Source organism: Trichosurus vulpecula, chromosome 1 (assembly GCF_011100635.1).
Source record: "Trichosurus vulpecula isolate mTriVul1 chromosome 1, mTriVul1.pri, whole genome shotgun sequence".
NCBI classification, from domain to species: domain Eukaryota; kingdom Metazoa; phylum Chordata; class Mammalia; order Diprotodontia; family Phalangeridae; genus Trichosurus; species Trichosurus vulpecula.
This window is the reverse complement of record NC_050573.1, coordinates 69,740,292-69,754,667: the sequence shown is the minus strand read 5'-3', so window position 1 is coordinate 69,754,667 and position 14,376 is coordinate 69,740,292. Positions and strand designations below refer to the sequence as shown.

Sequence of the window (14,376 nt, the reverse complement as noted above, 5' to 3'; positions counted from 1 at the left end):
GTAGCCACTCACCTGCAGATCGGTATCACCTCAATTTCTAGTTCTTTGCTACCACAAAGAGAGCTGCTATAAATATTTTAGAACATATGGATTCTTTTCCTTTTTCCCCGATCACCTTGGGGAACAGGCCTAATAATGGTATTGCTGGGTCAAAGGGTATACAGTTTTATAACTCTTTGGGTATACTTCCAGATTGCTCTCCAAAACGACTGGTCAGCTCACAGTTCCAACAGTGCATTAGTGTCCCAATTTTTCCACATCCTCTCCAACATTTGTCATTTCCTCTTCTATCATTTTAGCTAATTTGGTGGGTGTGAGGCAATATCTTGAAGTTGTTTTAATTTGCATTTCTCTAATCAATGATTTGGAGCATTTTTCATATGACTATATATAGTTTTGATTTCATTGGAAAAACTGCCTATTCATATTCTTTGACCATTTATCAATTGGGAAATGACTCATTCTTATAAATTTGACAAAATTCTCTGTGTATTTGAGATGACTTTTAAAGTTTTTTCCCAATTTTCTGCTTTCCTTCTAGTCTTCGCTATGTTGATTTGTACAAAACCTTTTAATCAAAATCATCCACTTTACATCTCATGATCCTCTCTATCTCTTGTTTATATTCATAAATTTTTCTCCTACCCATAAGTCTCATAGGTAATACGTTCCACATTTTTCTGGAAAGCATATTCTGTCATAATTACTTATGTAAAGTCAGATTTGCACAATGCAAATTTATATAAAGCAAGAACTGTTTGCATTTCCAAAGGTACCTTGCTCATATTTCTTCTGACACTTTGAAGTTTGCAAAACTTTTCTCACAATGGCTCTGTGAAAAAAGTTGTACAAGCATTATTATCCTTGTTTTATAACCAACCAACCGAGTCAACTGAGGCCAAGAAACTAGATACTTATCTAAGGTCAAAAAGCTAGTAGACACCAGCCAGGTCCGCAGGAAGTATCTCCTGACTCAGAATCTAGAGATCTCTCCACTAGGTGTCTCACTGATTGCATGGGCCTGGTAGTGAGCCCACTCTACTGCCCCTGGAGGCAGCACAGACCATTCTTCAGTGGAATAAGGAGGTATGTGTATGGGGTTGGGGGTGGGAGGCACAAAAAAGAAGGGATGAGACTGGGCAGGCCCCACCCCCACCCCATTGCCTTGTCGTGCCAAATCGGGACCTTCCATCTAAAGCTTCTCTCATCCCAGCTTTCAGCAATGTGCCCTTGCACGCAAAGTACACATGGAGGACATAGACTGTAGCCCTCGTTGGGATGAGGCTAGACTACTCGGCCAAGTCCTGCTGTGAAAGAAAAAGGACCCCACTGAGAAGAGGCGAGACTGACCACCATTCACCAGTTCAATCACCCCATAGGGTGGCTGGTTGAGTGTAGGACGGCAGAGCTACCAGCTGAGATAATGGGTCTGGGAAGCAACTCTACCACAACCTCCTGCTGCAGGGGCCCGAGGGCAGGTTTCAGGCTCCTGGTAAACTCACTGGATGTACACCCTACTCCTTCATATTATCAGAGCTATTAAAGACTGGGAGAGACCTTCTCATTTTCCAGTTAAGGAAAGAGAGATTTGTTCAAGGTCAATAGTCTATCAGTAGCAGAAATGGCTCCTGAATCCAGGTCTCCTCGCTCCTAGGCCTGAGGATAGGGACTGAAGCACTATGACACAACTAGAGAAGCTCCGAGATGACAGGGACCTCTGTGCAGCTGCTCTTGTGCCCACCAGAATAGTAATCCCCTGTATAACAACCCCTAACAGGCAGACATCTATCTTCCACCCAATGCTGCCTCCCACCCTCAGAGAGGATCAAAAAAGATTTATGGCTCAGGATCAGCATAATCACGAATCCTTTTGGTTTTCTTTATTTGGTTTAAGACAATGACTTCTAGACACAAATCAGATGAGGTTGGTAGGACTGAGGGTGGGGGGAGGGGTAGTGATAGGGAAGAACAGGGACCTTTGGGTTGGCCTGATCTGGCCACCTGCAGCACTGTTGGTCTTGGAATCAGCCCCATCTGGTGCTCAGATCTGGGAAGAGGGTAGAGGGAAAAAGAAAATGCCTGTTTCATAGGGCATCATATATCCTATAATTCAATTCCCAAAGGTTCAAGTGCCATCAGCTAGCCTTGGTGTGGGGCCAGGGGAGGGCAAACCTACCACACATGGCACTGATGAAAAGTGCTATGCTCTATGGCATGTGATCAATGACATACCAGCAACAGAAATAAAGGAATTCCAGCCCTGATGGAGAAAAAAGCCCCCAAGTTCCAAGGATGGCAAGAGGTGACTCCACACCTCCCCAGTGATTCTGCTCTGGCTGCTGGCTTGATGAGCATGAGGGGCAGGTATCCAAAAGAGGCAGGGCTGAGTCCCAATATCTTCTACAGGGCCATCCCTGCTCTCATCGGGGTTGGGGGTGGAGGGAGGCTAGGAATGGATGGCAGATCTTCAGTTGACACTCCCTAAAGAGTGCCACAACATGGAACCCTCCCCCAAGGCCTATGGGCCAGGAGAGGAGCCGCCAGTTCCTGGGTAGCTGGGAAGTGGGGAAAGCACAGTGAGCTTACTAGACAGAGGCTCTGCAGTGTTGCTCCTGCCCCAATCCTCCTCTTCACATTGCTCAGCTCACTGAACAAAGAAATCAACCCACTCCAGCCTGGCTCTGTGGTCAGGCCCCACTGGGGAGGGGCCTTATGAGTCTGGGGCCTCCCTCCAAGGGGAGGGGCTGATGCTTCAGCTGCTGTTGCTGCTATCTTCACTGTCTGAGTACGCCCCCAGCTGGCTCAGGGCACCAGGTATCCGGGGTGACGCATTGGCATCCTTCAAACTCTGTGGTACACCTACAAAGACAGGCTGGGGTCAGCTTTGTTGAGCCCTCCCCAGCACTGGGCCCCTGGGGCTCCACAAAGTCATGGTTCAGCAGAGCAGGACATTAGGAAAAACTAAATACCTCCTTCCTCCTTGCTTCCCTCCCTGCCCTGCCCTGCCTTGGCCCAACCCCGCCCCCGCCCCCTCCAGAATTAGCTTCTATCATCAATCCATATCACAGTCATTTGGGCACAAAGGGAATCAAAGATCAGACACAAAGCTATTCTCAGCACTTGCGTGGGCACCCTTTGCCCCCTAGTGGCTGCATGAAAGACACTGCTTCCCTTGTTTCTTCAGCAAACAGGACATGGATCAAGAATGTGAAAATCATACAAAATTCAGAGAACAGGACCTTAGAGACCATCTAGACCCGGGATTCAGATTTTCAGGGGGTCCATGAACTTGTATCCAAGGAAAAAAAATGAATTATTTTCCCTAACCTCTATATGAAATTTAGCATTTTCTTCAATTATTTAAAAACATCCTGAGAAGGGGGGACCGCAGGCTTCACTGGACATATTCCAAAGGGAACCAGGACACACAAAACATTAAGAACCCCTGATTTAGACCAAATCCTTCATCGTACAGATGAGAAAACTGAGGCTCTAATAAGTGAAGTAAAGGTCACACAGCTAGGAAGCAGCCAAGCTGGCTCTGACCCCAGATGAGCCTCTGGCTCTAACTCCCAATGAAGCTCCTCTCTCCAGGGACTCTTGAGAGGCTGGAGCCCATTACCTGTGCTCGGGCTGGGCAAGACCACATGCCCATTGCTGCTGCTGGTCCTCTGGGCAGGTGCCTTCTTTGCCACAACCAGGCCTGCCAGCTTTGACTTGCTGCCCAATGCACCCACACTCCGTTCCCAACTCTCCAACTTCTGCTTCTTTAGCTGCGGGACCTGAGAGGGAAGAGGAGGGCGATGAGATGGTTTGTTCTCAAAAATCGCTCCTAGGAATTCAAAAATTACTCTTTCGTTTAGAATTAATTAGTGCTCAATCCTTTCTTGATTGAGATAACATGTAAAGGGGTCATGATTATTATCCCCGGCCTTTGGTGGGGTCACTCAACAAGGCCATTCATTCTGAGCAATGCTTCCTGCCCATGGGGAGTCTAGGCTATGGAGCTGATGGTCTCTTCTGGCCCAGAGGGGTGGAAGGGGGCAAATTCTCCCAAAGCACTTCCTGGGAAACCTTCATAAGGCTGGGCACCCAGGTAACATGTTCCTCAAAGCCCCAGGATGGAAGTGGTGTAGGTAGGAGACCTGGCCTAGGAAAAAAATATGGAGAGAACAGCAGGCACCTCCACTAGCAGCTACCATCACTATTTAGAAGCCAAGGACATCAGGTCTAGGAGGGACTTTAAATCAAATGTCAGCTGAAGGGTCCTTGTGTGGGGAGCATGGTGGGGAGAGAGGCAAAACGCTCTCCCCACCTCAGCCCTGATCAGTGAGTGCCAGGGCTCCCCATTACCTCTAGGATCCAGTACAAACTCCTGCCTGGTGTTTACAGCTCTGCACAGCCTGGCCCTCTCCTGCCTGCTCAGTCTTCTGACACGCTCCTCCCCTCCACGCCCTCTATGGCCATGCCGTACTAGCCTACCCATTCTTCCTTGTCTCTGTATCCCTAGCAACTGTACTTGGAACACAGTAGGTGCTTAATACATGTTTGCTGACCAATCAAAACACTAGATCTTTTGATCCTCTTGCTGGTGGCCAACCCCACAGCTTAAATTTCTTACTGGTCCTGTGTCAAGAACAAGGTCTGGGTGGCCCAGTTGCTATACTGTCATTCTCCCTCTCCTAAACTCCAACCCACTGCCACAATTACCCAGTGGCAAGGCAGGGAGGTGATCTTGGACTTGCCTCCTCTAAGATGGCTGTGGGGTTGGCCCGAACAGGCAGCTGAGAAGGCGCAAGGGTGGGTTCTTCATCAGAGTCAGAGTCTTCGATCAGTCGCCGTCTCCGGGCCTGCTCCATCATGGCCCTGTGGGATAGACAATTGCCCATTACAGCCATTTGGCTTCTTCTTGGAATTCACAGCTTTGACTTCACAGGCAGCCTCCAGCTAGTCATTAGCCACGGACAGTGCCTCTTCTCTCCCTCAATGACCCCAGAGCTATTATGCTTCCACCTCCTTTGGAAAAGAATGGCTCCAGAGCTTCCTCCAGAGCTGCTCCCCAAGTAGTACATCACCATGACACCATGGAACATGCTGAGGTGTGGCTTTTTAATCCCCCTTACTCTCTTTGGCTCTTTCTGTGCCAACCCTACTGAAGAAAGGCTAGAGTCTGCCATGGGCCTGCCTTGGAGGCTGGAATCTGAGTGAGGCTTCCCGGTCATTTTCATTTCAGGAACTTGTCAGAATACTAAGGGGTGTGGGGAGAGAGAGAATGTGAAGGAGGAACACTCATTTGATAAATCTCTCTCAAAATTCATAAGGCAAGGTGATGGGGAAACTAAGGCCTAGGGTCAACACAGACTACTGAGATAGCCCAATTTCAAAGAGTTTAAATAAAGAAGAGCTAGAATCCCAGGGTCTAAGGATTTCACAGGCAAAGTTCACTCAAGAGGACTGGGAGGCTCTCAAGAGTAAACAAATTATCCCAATGAGGAAGAAAAGGGAAGCTGTCTAAAGAGATTGATGTGCATGCATCAAGAATCAGATTTAGGGGCAGCCAGGTGGTGCAGTGAGTAGAGCACCAGCCCTGGAGTCAGGAATACCTGAGTTCAAATCCAGCCTCAGACACTTGACACATGTACTAGCTGTGTGACCTTGGGCAAGTCACTTAACCCCAACTGGCTTTCCTTCTCCCCTCCCCAAAAAACCCAAACGAACAAACAAAAAAGAATCAGATTTAAAATAAATACATACACACACACAAAATGAAAGAAAGGTCAAGTAAATGAATATGAATATAAACAAAAAATGTCAGGAACGTTAAAGCTCAGAATGAGCTGGGGCTTGCAATGAATATAAACACTAAGGATGAGAAAAAGCAACTTTTTAGCTACTTGGTGGCAAAATGAAAATTAGAGGAGACCCCTGCTCATGGGAGATGGGATGGTAATGGAAGAAGGTGGATCTCTTCAAGGGCATTTACGGCCACATGTTCCCAGATGGCTGGCTGGCCAGCCAGCCTCAGGTCTCTTTGGGGTAGAATGGTTCCTCTTCCTGTCTTCCTGCCCCCACCCCCATCATAACCTGAGGGGCAGCTTTGCCTCTACCCCTGTTAACAACTCTCTACTTGGAAGGGATAAGATCCTCTAGGGCTCCCAGTGTCACCTCTATCCTAGACCCCTTTTGTGATCAGATATTTATCCCTAATCTATGCAATCTCTCATGGAAAACTAGAATCTCAGAGTTGGCAAAGACCTTGGCAGTCGTCTAAACAACCTGAGCAGGAATCATGGTGTAGTGAAGAGTAATGGACCTGGAAAAAAGGACCCCTGCACTTAAGTCCCCTTACACCTACTAGCTGTGTTACCATGGGGAAAGCACTTAGTCTTAGCTTCAGCTTTCTCATCTGTAAAATTGGCACAACACTTATACTACCCATGTCTTGGCCTTGTAAGAAATGCACTGAAACCTTTCACAACGTTCCTTACAAAAGAACATGGAGCCTCTGATTTAAGACCTCCAACGATAAGGTATCCATCTCCTCCCAGGGTATCCACAGGTGGTCAATGTCTTTCCCAAAATATGCCCCCTGACCCAACTGAAATCAACCCTCCTCATTTCTATCCCGTTAAGCTTACTCCATTTCCCTCTGGTCCTCTTCTTGCTCCCGCTGGCGCTTCTCCTCCTCGGACACTCGGTGCTGCTGTAACATTGCCTCAAAGTCCACGTTAGCCTGGCGCTGGTTGAGCTCCTTCAGCTCCTGCAGGTTCTCCAGGACCTCCATCTCCAGCTTGGAGTCCTTGGTCCGATTCTCCAGCACCTGGGGAGGAGGGAGAGGATGGACACAGCAATGAGACTCAGGGTACAGCACCCAAACTTCTGAGCCTCAGTTTTCTTATTTGTAAAGCTGGGGTGATAATACTTGCATTATTGGCCTCATGGTGTTATAGTGAGGATTAAATGCAATATTGCACAGTGATGTTCTATGTGGCTATGTCTTGTCTTCTCAGCTGCCCAGCACTCAGAGCCCTTGGTATCATGTCTCCACCCTGATGCCGGACTTAGAGTCAGGAGAGACCTGGGTTCCAATCCCTCCTCTGACACTTAATAGCTATCTTACCTTGGGCAAATTATTAAACACCTCTGAGCTTCAGTTTCCTCATTTATAAAATTTGCAAAATACTAATTTCACAGGTTGTTTAATGAGAATATGTAATGAGAAAATGCATGTAAAGCATGCCAGTCGCTGTCATTATTATCACTCCCTATCTAACCTCACCTCTCACTATTTCCCAGTAATATACCATGAAAGTGGGAAGGGACACTGGGATACAGAATCTAGAACGTCACAGGTGGAACAGACCCTAGAACACCCTCTATCAGGGTCTTGATTGCAGGTAGGCTAGTCTCCTGCCAGGAAAAAAAGAGGCCTGGGTGTGGAGGGGGAGACTTGGATTCAAGTATTAGTACTGACTTCTCCCTGAATGTCAGCTTCCTTATCTATAAAACTGGATTAATAATATCTATACTATTTATCAGTACGAGGAAAGTGTTCTGCAAACCTTAAGATAGAAGGAAATGTGAGGTATCATTATACTACCTTCATAGGATTATTTAATTCTTCATCTTCTCTTTCCTTCTGTACTCTTTTCTCTTCCTCTTCTAGTAGTTTCTCAGCCTGGAAGTTCCGGGTGGCTCCATGCTCCATGGTATAATCTGTGTTCTCAGGGTCTGTCTGGGGGTAAAGAAGTCAGTTTTATGTGAATCTAGACCACAGGTCAAAAGCAGTCTGGCTTAGAAACTGCTATGGTGTAGCTGCCAAATGAAAGAGAAAAAGCCATAAGAAAATCCAGTTGGTCAACCCAAGCAGCAACCGAGGTGGCAGTCTGGGACCTGACCCAGTGATGGCCAGGAACAATTCCATTTCAGAATGAGTTAGAGGAGTAAATAATGGTGCAAACAGTTATCACAGGACATGCCTGACTGGATTTGACGGCACAGCTTCCTCATTTCTCATTTTATGAGACGACAGAAAGAACACTGGACATGGAGCCAAAGGGCTCTCATATTTCTTTGCTGGGAAACTGCAAAGTCACAAGTCCTCTCAGCTTCAGTTTTCTCATTTGTAAAATGGGAATAATTCTTGCACACACTGAGCTCACAGACTTGTAAAGAAAGCACTTTACAAACCTTAAAATACCATATGAGTATGAGTAATTATTTTCATTAAGAATAAATTCCACAACGGCAGGAACTGTCTCACGCCCCACTGCATTTCCCACAACTTGTGGCCCTGGGACCTGAAAATAACAGGTGCTCAATAAATATTTGTTGAGCAGTTCATTCTAGGAGTAAAAAAAAAACAGGCTAGGCATTCAGAATGCAAGTGAAAGCCTTCATAAGGAAGTTCTAAACCATGTGCAGAGCAGGGAAGGGATGTCTGTCTGTCCCACGGCCTTCTTGAGACACCCAAAGGTCAAAGGACTGCACTCAGCTGCTCTTGTCCGTTTTCTCAGGGCTAGTCCTGCCTTTACTAGCTTGGAAACTTCCATAAGGTCCAGGAGACTGGTTTAAGTACCTTGTAGGGGGCCTACAAGGGTTGGTCAAGACTCAGGATCTTGGGAATAGACTTGAAAATGTTACCAAAACAAAATAGCTATATGTTCAAAGATTTTTATAGCAGCATTTTGTTGTTTTTTAAAACTGGAAGCAACCTAAATGTCCAACAGCAGGGCAAAACCTCCATTTCGAGGAAGGCAACACAGCCCTTCATTTCTCCCTGGGCTTCACTCTGACTCTGGACTTTGCCACCATCTTTCCCTACCAGCACCCCTCTTTTCTGGCTCCCTTTTGTGTGTTGTCTTGCCTCTCCTTGAGGGCAGGAGCTGCTTTTCTTTTTGCTTGGATTTTTATCCACAGAGCTCAGCATGGTGCCTGGTATACATTAAGCACTTAATAGATGCTTGTTAATTTGACTAGATTTGAATAGTTTAATTAATTATGTCATTATAAAATGCTAGTATTCAAGAAACACACAAGAATGAGGAATATAAAGAAATTTGGAAAATCAGTCAGTAAACATTTAGTCAGTCAGTCAACCAGTAAGCATTTATTAAGGGCCTACCGTACACAAGGCACTATGTACTTATTATACACTAAGGGATAAGTACTATCAATACAAAGAAAACCAAAAAAACAGTGTCTGCCTTAAAGATGCATATATTTTAATGTGGAAGACAACATGAAAATAACTAAGTATCTACAAGGTATACACAGAGTAGCTAGAAGGTAGTTTGAGAAAGGAAGGCACTAGTAGTTGGGGGTGGGGAAGGGTGTGGTGGTGGGGGCACTAAAAAAAGGCCTCCTGTAGAAGGTGGGAGTCTTGAAACCAGAGAAACCAAGAGTAGGATGTGAAGGACAGAGCATCCCAGGCAGAGGGAACAGCAAAGGCAAGGATATGGAGACAAAGGGTCATATTCAAGGAACTACAAGTAGGCCAAGTCAGTGGACTGTAGAAAGTATGGGGGGGAGCAAAGTAAGGACTGGGAAGGGGCCAAGATAGAAAGAGTCTTAAATGCCAGACAGAAGAGTTTACATTTGATCCTGGAGGTAACAAGGAACCACTGGAGCTCACTGAGCTAGGAGAGGGGGAGGGGAGGTTACACGATTAATCTGCACACATCAGTGTCTATCTTATCCTCGGTTCCCAATGTAGACACTGACACCAGCTGATCCAGGGCGCTGGAATCTTGGGGAGCTCATTCAAGTCCAAATCTTCCATCCTTTTGAAGTTTACAAGGTCATCTTCTAGTTGGGGGGGTGAGGAAACAGAGGCTCTCCTCTCTCCACCCCACCATTCCTCAAAATGATTTCCTCTAGGGGATTTGGCTGGAGCAGGACAAGCATTAAAAACTGGGTGCTAAACTGGCTTGTGCTTTTATACAAAACCCACAAATATAACCAAGCTCCTCCAGCAAATCCCAACACATTCCCTGTAAAACATCACTTCATTTGATCGTTGGCTAAAAGCATTCAACGCCTTCTGAAACTTGATTGACTAGGTAACTAAGATTGGGCCAATGAAGGGAGGTCTAATTATATCTTAGCTACCAAGTAGGCCCAAAACCAAAGCCGATGTGGGTGTGAAGCCCCCAGGGTCCTAAGGGGAGTTGCTAAGACTAGAGCCAAAAATAAGTGCTTAAGTTCTGGTTGCTCAGATGACGTTTGATGACAGCTAAAGAGTGCATAAAAAGAGAAGACAGAGCTATTTGCTTAGGGTTCTCACTCTTGGTGGTGCCCTGATGTGGAGTCTCTGGGCAGCTGTAGTTAGGGGCCCTCCAGCTTGTAAACAAGGATGTTCGGACTTTGTTAAACTCTGGTAACTATGCATTGAGATTTGAATCAGACAAGGTCTGTCTGTTGATGTTTGTAATTTGTTTGCATTTGCTCTGAAGTTCAGGGTACTGGCTTTTTCCCCTGAACTAAGTGAATGAAATTTGTACACTGGATTAAAGTAAGACTGTTAACCCCTAACATTACTTTCCTTAGTAAAGCAGATCAAAAGAACCTGGGCTCGCAGCATTCTTGTTGTTGGGCTCAAGTTGGTTTTTCACCCCCGCAGCAGCTGCTAGCCCAATTGTTGAAACATTAGGTTGTTCATACTTAGTTCAATGCCCTTGAATGACTGAATCAATAGCAGTGTTCTCACCTGACAAAAGTATCAGTATTAGAGTATTTTCATTAGTTGCTTTAAGAATGGAAGAGGATAGATTGTTTCAAATAACCTCCCCACTGTCCCCTTACATTCTTCCCCTCAAGTTTAACATGTTTGTCTTCAGCAAATCTACTGAACTGTGTCTGAAGTCCAGAATCTAAAATCTAGTGACTTGAGGAAGTTATGCATTATCCTTTTCACTTGGAAAAAAGTGTATGTGGCACAGTTCATAATTAAATTTGGTAGTTAGCATTCTTTGAAACTTCCAAAGAACTGGTGATACAATTTAACAAATATCATGTTTTACAAAGTTAAAATACCTTTCTTAGAAAAAACTTTGTGAAATAATAGAATGAAACTAGAGCAGAACCAGAAGAATTGGAGACATATTAACTACTGCTGTACAAGAGGAAAAGTGAATGAGAATAAATGACAAAAAGTCCTGACACAGCCATAGAAGCAATAACTGAAAAAAAGTGATATGCCATTTTATGCACTGAAATGATTCAATTTACTGTAAAAGTAACTAAAGAAGTTAGTTGTTTGTATTGTTCAATGTTAAATTTCTAAAAAAAATTTATGTATGCGCACACACGTTTAAAAGACTTAATAACTTACTTTGAAAGTGATTTCAGCTAGACATCGGGTACACTTGATATAGAAACGAAAAATTGGAAGTCCCAAATATAGCTCATTCTGCACTGTCTCCTTCCGGGCATTAAATTTCTTGCCTTTATAAATATACTCGCCACATGTCTTACACCTGGAAGAAGAAAAAGGCAGGAGTGGGGAATGACTCCCCAAGTCAATTATGAAGTACCTTTACCTGATGGGAAATAAAACTGTCTTCCCTACCTCCTCCCTCACAAACTGGTCCAGACCAATTCTATGCTGGGAGAAAGCATTTCTAATGAAATACTGTTAGCAAATTATTTTTAAAAACAAATTCACAGACCCCAGATGATAAAGTTCTGTTTCTGAGGATTTTCGGTGAGCTAGAATACAACATGCATGTAATTCTCCCATATTAACCTTTTCTGGCCTTCAAAGCCAGAGGTGACAAGGTGGGATTCCTTAGGCCCAGCTGTTAGCCCTTTTCTGTATATGGCAGGGAGGAGATTCCAATGTATATTCTCACCTCATGTTGAACGGGGCCATCAGTCTCACCACATATTGCCGATCTTTGGGCAGCTTGAGTTTAGGGATTTTAGATGGATCAAAATCTGGTGGATAGTATTTCTGTGGCAAGGATAAAGACAGGTAATGATCACAAAGAAGGCTGGCTTTGTCCCCCATTCTCAAACCAAGGAATATAACAGGAAAAAGGCAAGAAAAAAGAAAAGAGCCCATAGAGGATATAGATGTATATGTATGTGTATACACACACACACATATATATGGTATCATGGGAGGAACACTTCACAGAGGGGCATTTTTAGGGTGGGGAAGGTCATAGAGTAAGACCAGTTTAGAAGGAGATATGTCATGAGGACCGGAAGGCAGGGTAGTTTGGGGATAAGATTGGAGAAAGAAGGGGAAAAGGGGGTGTGTATGTGTGTGAGAACAGAGACGAGTTTAAAGGAGAAAAAGCCAAGACACAACGGGATCAAAGGATTTAGAGCTGGAAGGAGCCCTAATGGCCATGTAGTCCAATCTCTCATTTTATAGGAGATTGAAAAAAAAGGAAGAACACTGGGGAATCCAGTCAATAGGGAGACAGGAACGCTGAAGTAGCTAGAATCTAAATGAGAAACATTAAGAAACCTGTGACCCATGACCATCCCAGGAACTTCCCAGGGAGGGGTGAAAGAGAGAAGAACAAAGAACTCAGGAAGAGGGCAACCTCTCTCTGGCCCCAAAGAAGGCAATTATGTCGGGGAAGAACATAGGAAGGCTCCTTCCACATTAGAACACTTGTACACCTTGGCAAAATTAAAGGATGCAACCCAATCCAGTAAATCTTCCCTTGGAAATTGTGGGCTTAGGAGTCGAGACCACCTTTGGGATAAGTGATAACATCTCCTGGCTGAGGTGTGACCCTAGGTACTTGTTGGTTCACTGACACCACACTTGAGCTCCAGTGACTACCACTCATCTGGGTCTACCCTTGGGCTTGGCCCCTGAAAGGGGGCAAGACAGATCTCCCCGAGGGGATCTCAGCAAGGAGACCACAGGCAAAAAAGAAGCCACGATGCTCTCTCTCCTCCATTTCCACTTTAAGACCCAACAAAACTCCCACCTCCTACAAGAAGCCCTCCCCAAATCCCTCTTAATTCCAGCGCCTTTCTCTAATTATTTCCTGTTTATCCTGCATATAGTTTATATCTTGTAAATATTTGTTTGCCTCCCCCCCCCCCCCCCCCCGATCGTTAGCTGCTTGAGGGCAAGGACTTGAATTCCCAGCGCTTAGCATGGTGCCTGGAACATAGGAGGCGCCTGACGTTTACTGAATGAATGAAGGAATGAATGGGAATGAGCATATTGAGCCGACAGATTCCTGGGCGCCAGGGTCTCTTAACTTCCTGGGGAGACGGCACCATTCATCTCAAAGTCGGTGTCAATCTCTGAGCTGATCCACATTTTCTCAAGAGAGATGGTCTCTGGTCTCCCCAAAGCCGAAGAAAAGATTGACCGGATAACACCCGGCCCATGACTGGGAGCGGCCCCATCCTTCCCACCCCCGCCCCATCCACAGCGAGATGCCTAGGGGAGTCCCGCCCTCTGGAGAAGCCACTGCCCGCCCCGCGCCCCACGGAGGAAGAACCCGCGGGGAGCCCCGCTCCTCGAGGGTGGGGCCTCAGGCCTCGTCACCAGGAGGGCAGAACCTGGGGAGCCCCACCCTGGGGAGAAGCCATGCAAAGCCTGGCCTACGGAGAGGAGAGGTCAGAGAAGCCGCGGCCTTGGGGCTCTCGCTGCCCGCGCTTTACTCACATTTAAGACTTTTCTCTCAGACATCTTGGCACCGCTTCACAGACCCCAGTCCGTCGTCACCAATTCACCAACAGATCCCGGCACTGGCCGCTGCAAAGCAGCCCTCCCGACCCGCACAATCCACTTCCGGGAAACGCTGACCGGACTCACCGCGTGCATTGGTCGAGGATGCGATGTCCCGCCCCCTTCCCTGTGACGTACACCCCCGTTCTTTCTCCCTCCCCCACACGCTCTTTACGTGTGGTTCGTCTCGTTAAGGGGTCCGACGGCGCCCCAACTCCACCGCTGCGAAGGTTCCGCGGACACAGGGAACATCCCCTCCCCCGAGCAGAGAACCTTTTAAAACCTGGGGGTGCGGGAGGAAAGGAGGAGAGAGGAAGTCTGGGGCCTCAGCCCTGCCTAGAGCTGGTCACTAGGGCTTTCTTGCTTACTTCATGCACATGCATGTATGCATTCCACCATTTATTTATTTACATTTTCTTCTAATTGAGCTCCCAATCCTCTCTCTGGGAAATTTGAAGAATCTGGGACTGGAAATCAGTCAGGAGACCTGGGTTCAAGAGAGGCACGAACTCACTGTGTCGTTGACCTTGGGCAAGGTCATCCCCCATCGGCCTCAGTTTTCCCATCAATAAAATGGGCAGGTTACATTTAGGATCTCACAGGTTACTTCCAGCTCTGACATTCTATGTTCTATGCCCCTTCTCTGTCTCTTTTCCACCCTCTCTTCC

At 46.2% G+C, this 14,376-nt stretch overlaps 1 protein-coding gene across 1 annotated transcript; it reads right to left on the bottom strand.

Moving 5' to 3' along the window:
- Positions 1-1,850: 1,850 nt before the first annotated feature.
- YJU2 (YJU2 splicing factor homolog) lies at positions 1,851-13,783 on the bottom strand. Its single transcript, XM_036750325.1, has 8 exons — positions 13,646-13,783; positions 11,853-11,953; positions 11,333-11,477; positions 7,601-7,735; positions 6,639-6,820; positions 4,746-4,866; positions 3,623-3,782; positions 1,851-2,859 (listed from the first exon to the last, which is right to left on the bottom strand). Exons 1-8 carry the CDS (start codon positions 13,667-13,669, stop codon positions 2,753-2,755), a joined length of 975 nt encoding a protein of 324 aa, XP_036606220.1. The 5' UTR covers positions 13,670-13,783; the 3' UTR covers positions 1,851-2,752.
- Between the last annotated feature and the right edge of the window lie 593 nt (positions 13,784-14,376).